This window comes from Ursus maritimus, unplaced genomic scaffold (assembly GCF_017311325.1).
Source record: "Ursus maritimus isolate PB19 unplaced genomic scaffold, ASM1731132v1 scaffold_24, whole genome shotgun sequence".
NCBI classification, from domain to species: Eukaryota; Metazoa; Chordata; class Mammalia; order Carnivora; family Ursidae; genus Ursus; species Ursus maritimus.
Genome location: NW_024424897.1, coordinates 1,362,909 through 1,374,069, shown reverse-complemented (window position 1 = coordinate 1,374,069; position 11,161 = coordinate 1,362,909). Strand labels below are relative to the sequence as shown.

General features: G+C 65.5%; 1 protein-coding gene across 3 annotated transcripts; it reads right to left on the bottom strand.

The window, feature by feature from the left end:
- Positions 1-72: 72 nt before the first annotated feature.
- Positions 73-9,714, bottom strand: FAAP100 (FA core complex associated protein 100). Of its 3 annotated transcripts, XM_040640024.1 has the most exons (10): positions 9,468-9,714; positions 9,152-9,270; positions 7,370-8,322; positions 6,056-6,212; positions 4,512-5,284; positions 4,269-4,408; positions 2,913-3,029; positions 1,372-1,458; positions 907-1,044; positions 73-603 (listed from the first exon to the last, which is right to left on the bottom strand). In XM_040640024.1, exons 1-9 carry the CDS (start codon positions 9,630-9,632, stop codon positions 913-915), a joined length of 2,643 nt encoding a protein of 880 aa, XP_040495958.1. In that variant the 5' UTR covers positions 9,633-9,714; the 3' UTR covers positions 73-603; positions 907-912. The 3 variants fall into 3 exon arrangements, with proteins under 3 accessions (XP_040495958.1, XP_040495957.1, XP_040495960.1); XM_040640023.1 differs by having other exon boundaries at positions 73-1,044; XM_040640026.1 differs by having other exon boundaries at positions 73-1,044; positions 4,269-4,405.
- Between the last annotated feature and the right edge of the window lie 1,447 nt (positions 9,715-11,161).

The following is an 11,161-nucleotide window of genomic DNA, read 5'->3' as shown; positions in this document are numbered from 1 at the left end:
TCAGCCCAGAGCTCTGCCCAAACACACACACACACACACACACACACACACACACACACCGGAAGCCGAGACAGCTCAACACGGAGAGTAGACTTGTCCGGCAGCAGAGGAGCTCGCGCTCCCGCACGCACAGGAGAGCACCACGGCCAGTCCAAACGGGGGGCACCCCCCAAACCCACCAGCACCAGAGTGGAGCTGAGCCGCAGCCCCCCTGCGCAGCCCTGAAAACAATGCACAGTGCTGGGCGCCAGGCGCCCCGGCCAGCAGCATCTGCTTGGGGAGTGCTGGAGCCACAGGGAGCGCCGTCCCAGCTGGTGACCTCAGCAGCTGCACAGAAGCAGGGCTGAGGGGCCCCAAGGGGGCCAGGAGGGTCTGTGCGTGCGTGAGCGGGCAGTAGGGCGGTGGGAAGGGCAATGGCCACAGCCACAAACCCACAAGTCTCAATCCCGGAAACTCTCCCCGTGGCCTCTGCAGGCCACTCTGGGGCCCGGAGCCCGCGTCCGGGGCCTGACTTCTGGGTGGAGGGATGTCGCTGCTCCAGCCCCAGTACTGCAGACCAGAGACTGCCCGGCACGACCAGGTTTGGTGGGGAGCCGCGGGCAGCTGTCGAGGGGAAAGGAATGACGTGGGCGGGCGGGGGAGCAAGGGCAGAGCCCGGCGCCCCCTCCCCACCTCCCCGGATGCGTGCGAACAATGCGCTTTACATACACCCCAGGGCAGTCGCGTGCCCGTGTGCCTTGCAGCGGCCCAGCTCACCTGCCTCCCCCCACCCCCCAGCCACTGCCAGGGTCCGGAGCTGGGAAATAGCCTCTCGTGTCCTGGGCTTCTCCCCATAACACCACAAAAGCCCCTGGCTTGTGGGAGGGGGCTGAGGCCCCGAGAGCACCCAGAGAGGACGGGGCCCACCTGGCGTCACACCAGGAGCAGGCTGGGGCTCCGGAGCTGCCGGTACACCTGCAGGAGCCTCTCGGCGGTAGCACAGGAGCTGGCCTCGTCCTCCGTGCACAGCCGGTCTCGAAGGGTCCGCACCTCCCGCAGCAGCGTCTGCCGGTGGGGGCAGGCAGCAAGAGGTCAGCCCTCGCCTCCCTGCTGGGCACGGCCCCTCTGGGGGACACCCATTATGCACAGATCCTACTTGGGATGTGGCAGGTGACCTAGCAGTGCAAGGGACATGCAGCCAGGCCCCCTCCCCAGGTGACAGGAGGGTCCTAGTGAAGGCCAGAGACAGAAGGAGGCGCACCCACCTGCCCTGGCCCCGACTCTCGGCTGCAGGCCCCACTGTGCTGGGCTCCTTGAGAACCCCAGCCAGGCACAGTCCTCACTGACCAGGCTGGTGGGAGGCCCCGGGGACAGGAGCCAGAGGGGCCTCACCTCGTGGTTGACGTGGATTTGGCGGAGATATTGCACACGGAGGTCGGGTGGGCTGGAGCTCTGGGTGGCCTGCTCCACAACCATCCTCTGGGGGCGGGGGCGCGGGGGACAAAGGACAGGTGGTTGGAAACGATGCTCCCCCCACGCCACCTGGAGCTGGTGCTCAGGGCTCCCGGCACCTGTCCTCCAGCACAGTGCCCCCACCTCCAAGGGCCCCTCTGTCCTCCACTCCAGCCCTAGCTTGACCACGGAGGACTTGGAAGTCACTTTCTCCTAAGTTCTTGCCCCCCTGCTGCCCGCCTCCTTGCTCACCCCCACGGAGCCACCTCCCACCACCCCATCTCCCATTCTTCATCCCAGGCCTGGTGCCTACTGCCCCCATGGCACATCTTGGCGTGGCCCACCATGGGGCCGCTTCTTGTCCCGCATTCTGGGGGAGGCCCAGGCAGCTCCTGGGGGCTCAGATCCAAGCTCCCAGACAGGATTAGGTAGTGAGGCCCCCGCAGGCCTCTGTGGCTGACACTGCACATCTGGCAGGGTCCCCCAAACTCTGAGTGGCCAGGAGAACACACACTGATTCGCAGGTACTCCCGTCAAAGGGAGCAGGGCGTCAGCTGATAGAGGACAGACCGGGGTCTGCAGCCCACGTGAGGACACCTGTCAAGGGCACATCTGCAGCCCTCCCTGTTAGGACCCAAATTCACGTGGGAGTGCAGCCCCCAGCAGCTGACTCTACCCGGAAGCGGGGTCTTTGCACAGGAACGAGGTAGGATGAGCTCAGGTGGGTGGGCCCCAAGTCTAACAACAAGCAATCAGGACACAGAGGACAGTTACGTGCAGACACGGGGAGAAGATGGCTGTGGAGAGGTCTCGGCCTCCAGCACCGAATTCCTGCTGCTTGTGCCCCATCTATGGATGTCATGGTAGCATCAGGACACTAACTTCCCCCTCCCTGTTGGGGGTCCAGCCGACACGCTCCTTCCCCCAGCATCATGCTAACCACGTGCCTCCTGGCCGCCACGCTAGGCAGGGTCTGGAGACAGCCGGACGGGAAAGACCTCAGTCTAAGAGGCACCCCTCTGGGCAGAGGGAACGGGAACCACCTGGGGGCTGGGTGTCCCTGATGGGCAGAGCCTCCTCTAACAGCTGGAGGCACTTGGAACTACATTCCTGAACTACGTGTGCCGCATCGGGGCCCATCACGGTGCCACGCAAGGCAGCCACGGGGGCCTCGGGCTCCTGAGTGGCACCCACCTGCCTGGGCGCACTGGTGGGTCTAGAACAGCAGCACCCAGGCCCTCATCAAAGCCTAAAAGCCTAGACTGCAGCCTCTCCGATTCTCAGGGTCTGGGGTGGGGCCTGGGAATGTGCATTGTAAGCTCCCAGGTAAGGCTGACAGCAGCCACTGCAGAGCACGAACATATGGGAACAGAGGGGAGGAGGAGGGACGGTCCTGAGACCCCCATGCAGGCGGCCCCGGTCCCCACAGTCCCATGTTCCCTGCACCCCCCATCCCCAACTCCCCATGCAGGCCCACGTACCTGCAGACGCCCGATGACCGCGTGGTGCGTGCTGCACAGGCTACGCAGGGAGGAGCTCTCCACTTGGATCTCCACGGTCTGCATGGGCCCTGCTGCGCACAGCGGGGTCACGGCCACCTGCAACCCAGGACGAGCCTCACTGCCCATGCACAGCGCCCCACCCCAAGGGCAGCTCCACCTGCCCTCAAGAGGCCCTGGGGGCCCCTGCTCCCAGGCCTGGGTCTCCCCATCCCACATTAATTTGTATCAGAAAGACCAGCCAGCAATCGAGAGCGGCTCGTTGGGAACGTGGGTCCAGGAGAACCCTATTCCCTTGGAATCTAGACCCACAGCACCCACTCTCTGGTCACGTGACTCTGTGCCTGCCCCACCGTGGACAGCCCATGCCTGGACCACCCCTACATCCCACACCGGGCATGCCGGGTCACCCAACAGCAGGGTCAGGGTTTCAGATGTGAAACAGGGAGTGGGCTGGGGGATCAGTTGGCCAAGTGCCTGCTCCCCCCGCCCCCCTCCAGGTAGTTCCAGCCGCAGCACGCTGAAGATAAAAGCCTGGCAGACAGGCCGCAGGCCAGGGCGTGCCGGCTCCTTCTCCACACAGAGAATGCAAGGACTGGCACCAGGGGCCCGGAAATTTTGGGAAGGCCTCTGTTAATGGCGGTTCTTCCTTCCAGAACCCTGGGGCGCATTAGGGCTGTGAGTGCTCATGAGGCCAAGAGCGCCTGTGGAGCCATCATCAGGACCCAGAATCAGGACCCAGGGATACCCCAACCTAGACACGCAGGCCTGGCCTGAAAGGCTGTGCGGCAGCCAGTGGCCAGCCCACCACCTCAGGGACACGTGTCCTGGCAGCCTGGGCAGCTCTGCAAGTCCCCAGTGCTGGGTCGTAAGAGTTGCTGGACATGACCCTGGGCCGGCCACGAGCAGCACCTCGGGAAGGGAGGGGTGTGCGAGAGCGAGGGGTTTAGAGCACCGGCAGTCTGCCATGGCATCTCGGCGCCCCCACCCCCCCAGCGGCTTCTGCAACAGGGCAGGGGTTTGGGTGCTCAGGGACTGGTGTCGGTGCGCGCTGCCCCTGGGGTATAAACCATGGCCAGGCCATGCTGGGGCAGCCGGCCACGGACGCCAGCAGTGCACGGGGTGGGGGCCCACACGTGAAGGGCAGGCCGGTCCCCACAGGGACCCCACAGCCCTGCAAAGGCTGTTGCAGCACAGCCAGGACTCAGACAGTGCACGTCAGAAACCTCTGCAAGGTGGTGACCAACAATCCGATTCCTCTCAAGCAGCCCAGAGACACAGCAGGCTCGGGGATGCCACTCGGAGAAGCCTCTCCCCGGACGGCTGACCCCTGCTTGCCTCTCGGATGGTGAGGTGCACGTCAGTGCCATCTGGGGCCACTCCCTGGACCGAGGAGAGTCGCTGGGCCCGCACGACATCTAGGGCGGTGTTCTCGGCGAGGAGCCACTGTAGGGTGGCGCAGCCCAGGGACGTGCCTGCTGGACAGCGGCGCCACGGTGAGCTTGGGTGGGGCCTGGAAGAGGGAGGAGCCCCGTGTCCACAGGCCCTGAGGCCACAGTGAAGCCAGCCCACAGCACCAACCTGAGTGACTGTCCCGCAAAGTGGCCCTCAGAAGCTCTGCGGACACCTTGATCGTGGCCACCGACGGGGGAAGGAACTTGGCCCGCAGGGACGCGGGTCCCCCCAGCTCGCTGTGTGGTCCGAGGAGAGCTCCCAGGAAGGTGTCCACAGGGTCACACACGGGGCTGAGCAGCCCAGGGGCCTGCGTGTGGGGCGTGGCCAGGCCAGGAAAGCGCAGGCACTGGAGCATGTCCACGGTGTGCTCGCTCAGGGGCAGGCAGATGCCGTCCTGCTCAGGCAAGACGGCGGGGGGGCACACATCCAGAGAGAGATCCTCAGAAGGCTCCGAGGGGGCGAGGGCCCCGCCCACAACCTCCCTGAGGCTGTAGTGGAGCGCGCAGGACACAGTCAGGGGCAGGTCCAGGGCACCATCCTCCCCGGGGCCCAGGGGCAGCGTCACCTCCCGTCGATCACCAGGGCCCAGCCGGTCCACGGGGACGGTGTAGGTGGTGGCCGAGCCAGTCGCGTCCGGGTCTGTGGGGGGGGCGCCGGGCAGCACCCGCACACACAGGGCCCAGCCCCGGTCCAGACCGAGGCCACTGTTGTTCTCCAGCCGGCAGGTGGCCGTCAGCACATCCCGCAGCTGTGGGCGGCTCCAGGCGGCGGTGGTGGTGCACGAGATGGGCCTGGGGCCCTCCCGGCTGGCCAGCAGGACGCAGCTCACGTTCATGGCTTCGTTGAGGCACGTCAGGGCCTTGTTCCGCTGCTCAACTGCCCTCTTCAGAGAAGACACTCTGGGGAGAACAAATGTAGCACCTGAGGGAGGGAAGGAGGCACAGTGGCGGGCCCCTCATCCCCTACTCCCAGGACCAGAAGATGCCAGAACCTGCTCCCTGACTTACACCACGTGAGGAGCAGGCCGCTGCCTCGGGGAGCAGCGCTCCGGTCCCGCCTGTGCCACCGCCCTTCCGGAGCTGACCCAACCCCCTCTCAGGCGGCGGGGCCGCGGAAGGCAGAAGATGGAGGCAACGCAGCCCACACTCAGCAGGCCCGGCCTCGCTCACCAGGCTCCCGGCCGCCGCCAACCCCATCAGGGCCACGTGGGCCCGGGGCGCCTGCAGTGGGCCTGGCTGCCCCTGTGCCTTCGCGCCCATGTGCTGAGCGGGCCCCTTCGCTCCTCTGCGGCAGTGCCAGCAGTGCCCCGACGGCGGCAGGCACTTGGGAACCGGCCCTAAGCCACGGGGCGCCACACAGAAGGGCAGGTGAGGGCGGAGGGGAGCCCAGTTTCTCTGGTGGGTCAGAGGAGAACGCCACTGGGGCCTTGCTGAGACAGGGAGGCAGAGCCCTCCGAGGAGAGGGGCCCCGGGGGAGGGCCAAAGAACCAGCACAAGCAGGGAAAAGTGCCGGTGGGGCCTAGCAAACGGGGGGCATCCCTTCCACCTTCTGAGGCAGCCTTCTGCCAGGCAACGTGGCGTCTGGGGCTCTCACTGCAGTCAGAGGCCTGGACCGACGCCACAACCCAGGACGCCTCTGCCCGAGCCACCGGCAGCGTGGGCCCTGCTCACCTCTCAGAGACGGTGCCGATTCCAGACAACAATTCCTTAATCTTTTGCCCAGTACTGGCCACAGTCGCTTCGGCGGGGCACAGCAGCTCCGAGCTCAGGTCCAGGCTGCACATCAGCAGGCGGCCCCGGGCGGATAGCGCCAAGAGTCTGGCGCCACCTGGAGACGCACAGCCATGGGGCCCAGTGAACCGGCGGGGGGGGGGCAAATGGCTGGAGGCACAGGACAGGTGTCATCGGCAGGCCAGCAGCCAGGTGAGAAAGAGAGGGCCCGGAGACGGCCCTGAGGAGCCCCAGACGCGCACCAGGGGCCAGGGAGAGCCCCTGCCCACGACCATCCCATCACACGTTCTGAAGGGCCCTCCCTGGGGGAGAACGCGGGCACACAGGTGCAGCTCGGTGCCACGTGGGGACGGGGTCCATGAACGGGACAAGCGGGAGCCAAACAAGGACCCACGTGGGCCCCTTGTCAGCCAGGTACAGCTGGACCTTCAAAGGTTTTCTGTGGTTTGCAGAGAGAAGAGCACCACACAAAACCCCTCGTTCCCGCTCCGCACTCGCCGGGGCCTTTCCAGGGGCTGCGGTCTCGCTAGCATCATTGCGTCCCCGTCCCCGCCCCTGGGCTCCATCTCCTGCAACTATCTGCTTGTCTCCCAACGCCCAATGCCCCTGAGGCCCCGAGCCCCGGGCCGAGATGTGGCAGGCTCAACAGTCAGGCACAGAGCATGGGCTGGCCTGGCGCTGCAGTACACGTGGCAGTCTGTCCCTGCCGCACAAACACTGGCCTCGTCCCCTCAGAGCGCTTTCTCCGCGGCGAGTACTGCCCCGTGGGCCGCTGCCACAAGAACGTGCGCCGGGCAAACACGGCCTCCACCTGTCCGGCGCTGTCTGGGGCAGACGCATCCAGCGCGAGCTCCAGCGCAGAGCGGCCTGTGGCAGGAAGAGGGGCGCACGCCTCCCAGCCTTCGGAAACACGCCAGGGCCTGATGGAAACCCATCTGAACCTCCCGGGACTCTGTGCCACACAACACCTGTCGCAGAGAGATGCCCTTGCCCCATGCCACCCAGGGGCAGCCTCCCCCCCCCGCCCACACAGGACACACACCACCAGGCACCCCCTCGCCCCGAGACAAGCACCAAGTGCCAGCCTATGGCAGCTGGGGAGAAGCCTGCCCGTCAGGGTTACACAAGACGGGAACAAAGCAGGGAGATGAGGATGGGCCAGTTCACTGCGCAGATGAGAGCCACATGGAAAGTTCCACATACCCCCTCCCACCTACAGGCTGTGGCGTCACAGGTTTAAACAGCAGCTCGTACCTTCGGGCACCTCGGATGCCACAGAGAGAGTGACGACGCTCCCGATGCCTAAGCCCGCTGGACACAGCAGAGACGGTAGGCCTCCCGGGGCCACGCTGGGCTGCACGGGCTTCCAGGGGGCCCCCCCCTGAGCCAGGTCCACGACACAGAGCTCCGAGGGAGTGCTGTGGTATACACGGCCGCCTCTGCCACAGGCTGCACACAGCACAGGCCCAGGCAGCCGGTACCCCCGCAGCTCCGGCACCAGAGTGCCCGCCTCGTCCCAGCTGGCCTTGATGGCCAGGATCCGGCCACCGTGACCAAGGGCCACCAGGCAGTCAGGGTGTGTATCCTCCGCGTCCTCGGGCAATGACTCTGTCTTCAAGGCTCCAATGAAAACAACGGGTTCCTCCAGGTGATGGAGGATCTTGACAAGGGCCTTTGGGTCACCAGGAGACAACCTTGAGGTGACCAGGGTCTTCAACACCACACAGCAGAGCTGGCCATCAGGGAGACCACAGACGATCACAGGTGATTCCAGAAGGGAGGCATCAACTCCAAAGAGGAGCCCAAAGAGGGCCTGTTCCAGGAAGAATCCCCCGGAGCCCCGCGTACAGCTGTGCAGAGTGCAGCTGCCTGGCGGTGACACACAGCACAGCACTGGGAGGAAGTGGGGGGCTGTGAGCTCCCCAAGGGCCCCAGCCAGGGGGCTGCAGGTGGACAACTCCACCTCGCCGACCTGGCCTCCGGGTCTGGCGTCCTCCCCTGGACAAGGGCACTCAAACAGCTGTAACTTCCACTGGGCAGGGCCCTGTGCCAGAGTGATGAGCATGTCATCGACCACAGTGAAAGTGCACAGAGTGTCATCCGGGAGGAGGCACGCATCTGGGTCCACAGGAATCACAGCGTAAGGGGGCTCGTTGTCCTCACTGTCCTCGCTGTCCCTGTCATCCCCATCACCTTGGTTCACGGACCTTCAAGAACCAGGGAGCTATGGGTCAGAATGTGCATAAGTTCTCTTCCCAACAGTGCGCCCCTGAGCACCCTGGGCCTGGAGTCTTCCCAGGGAGTGACGCTGGTGCCCATTACGGCCCTTCAGCAGTGTAGGGAAGGCCCACCCGGAAGCAGCTGGCCTGCCACACGACCTCCCTCCCACCTGCCTGCGGACTGCTGCCATCAGCACCAGTCACCCCAGGACACACACAACAGGACGTATCCAGGCTTCCAGAAACGGGGTTCAGGAGGAAAATTCTCATCAGTGCAGAACTGTAAGACCTCTGAGCTCTAGTCTGTGAATCGTACACCCTACCTTTTTAAGTCCTGAGCCAGCAACGAGCACGGACCTGTGTCTAGACTCTGCACTGGCGCATGGGAGGGACCTAGCTCCTCAATATCGGCCCCCCTACGGCCTCAGGGTTCAGGTGCTTTGGCTGTGATGGCTAACTACAGAGACCCACCTAAAAGGTATGTCAGGCCAAACGGGACAGGATCCTGCCTCACGCTGCACCCCTGCAGTTACTAAGGATTCTCCTTGAGCAGGAGCCTGCTGGAGGATGCAGATGCTGGGGGTTGGGGGCACACCAGCCTTCGGAGCTGGCCCTGAGCTCACCAGCCCTGAAGGTGAGGGCTGGTGCGTGCTCACTGCAAACCTGACCCAGGCCATGCAGGACACATAGGTCACACTGGGCACAGGACCGGTGTTGGAGGAAACAGGGTAGTGTGGCCAGGGCCAAAGACAATGAGGAGTTCAGCTGAGGCCGAGGCAGCCTCCCCCATGCGGGCTGCCCACTGTTCCCCCCTCACCTGCTCGCCTGGTCCAACGACAAGAAGTAGATGCCTTTCTGGGCGCACAGGACGTAGAGCAGCCTGCGGAGGGCCGAGAGCTCCAGGTGCCACACCTGACCAGGGAACCTGTACACAGCCTGGACATCGGGGAAGAGGCAGCGTCAGGCCAGCCGCGGGAACGACGGACGGGAGCCAGAGCCCAGCACCCAGTCTTTAAACGAGCTTCTCCCCAAGAACCAGGCCCCCCCCCTCAGGTCTCCCCGCCCCGACCCCTCGGCCCGGGTGCGCTGTCCCCCGTCTTCCCCCCGCCACGGGGCCCTCGCCTGGCGCTCACGGTCAGCAGCCTCCCCTCCTGGTCGTAGACGTAGACGAGCTCGCTCCCGGTGGACACGAAGATCTCGGCGCCATGGCACAGCACGCGGGGCTTGCCCGCCGCCAGGCCCCCGAGTGGGCAGCGGAAGCTCTCCAGGTAGTCGACCCGCGGCGCGAGGCAGTCCATGGTGTGGGCCGGGGGCGCGGGGAGCGCTAGGGCGCGGGGAGGAAGCTCCGTCGGGGGGACGCGGGCGGGGCGCTTTACGGCCGCCCACGTCGCGGCGCGACCTCCGCCGTAAAGCTGCCCGGGCGGGGGCGGGGCCGGGCCGGCCGGCGGGCGGCCGGGCTCAGCAGCGTCGGTGTTGAGGTCCTGGCCAGAGCCGCGGCTGGGGGGCGGGGGCCGCGCCACTGCGAGGAGGCGGGTGGACACAGCGGTTTGCCAGAGGGCCAACGTGTTTGAAGCCAAACGCGGGACACCCCAGGGCCTGCGCTCGCGGACCCCGTCCGTCCTTCGCGCCGCCCCAGGCGCCGTCGGTGGGGGGGACCCCCGCGGCCTGCAGCCCCTCCCACCTCTGTGCGGGGCCTCTCGGCCCTGGGGGCTGGGCCCGAAGTCGCGTCGCGCCTCCCTCGTGCACCCTGGAACCGGCCGACTCCGGGGCCTGCTTGGACGCAGGCTCCCTTGGGCCAGAGCCGGGGAGCGGGGGCCGGCGGGAAGCCACCTCCTCGGGGCAGACAGCCCGCTCCTAGAGCGATTTTGTGGGGTTTGGGGGAGCGGTTGGATTGCTCGGGGGATGGGTCACCTCCCTCTGAGCAGCTGAGCTGCGCGATGCCCGCCCCACCCCAGGGTTTGAGGGGCCCCTCCCTCCACGCCTGGCCACGAGCTGTTCGTGGGTGTGTTGGTTTGACTGGACGATGGCTCTACAGCAATCAGTCTGGGGGTGAGGGTGAAGCGAGACACCTCTCCTCCCCACCACCTTGGCAGCTCCCCCTCATATTCCCCAGGGCTTTGGAAAGAGGTGCCGACCAGAGAGGGGCCAAGAGCTCTTTTCTGGATGAGTCAGGAGACCCAAAGCGTCCCTGAGCGTGTCTGCGGATGGAGAGGTCAGGTACACCTTCTTTAAGGCCATGGGAGACTCTCCCAAGGCCAGACACCCGTGAGCGAGAGAGGCATCTGTGGGTGTGAACCACAACATTGTGCTGCCCAGCGTCCCCTGGGCTTGGACGTGTAGCTGCCATCACGGAGTCTGGCACGTCTGTGTCTGCCAGGACTCCGAGCTGGGGCAGGTTCTGACCCGTCTTGTAGAGGTTGACGTTGAGGTGGGCACTCAGCCCACAGGGCAGTGGGTAGCCACTGCTCTCTCTTTCTGGGGTGAACTCCCAGGGGCATTTGTGAACGTGGCATTTACAGTCCATTGTTTACCCCTTCTGCTCCCAGGTGAAGTCTGGGCTGGGAACACTGGGATGGGGAGGGGCAGGCATGAAGACGACCAACTCCCACTAGGCCTTCATAATTGGAAAGTGGTGGCAGGCTCCTCTCCTAGGAGAGGGCACAAGTCTTCTGGGCCAGTCTGGCCACCATTCCTTGTGAACTGCCCACTCACACTAACTCTCAGCTCAGTCCTCCCAGGCTGCTCCCCAACACCAAGGGACTATCCTGCAGAAAATGAGCACATGAGGAAGTGGATCTGGAAAGAGGTGGGTTGAGCCGGGCTGGCC

Coding starts and splice junctions, on each gene's coding strand:
- FAAP100 (XM_040640023.1), bottom strand. CDS start 9,632: ATGGACTGCCTCGCGCCGCGGGTCGACTACCTGGAGAGCTTCCGCTGC. Junction 3,030..4,268: donor TGCACCTCACCATCCGAGAG/GCAAGCAGGGGT, acceptor CCTGGGTTGCAG/GTGGCCGTGACCCCGCTGTG. Junction 1,045..1,371: donor AAATCCACGTCAACCACGAG/GTGAGGCCCCTC, acceptor CCCCACCGGCAG/ACGCTGCTGCGGGAGGTGCG.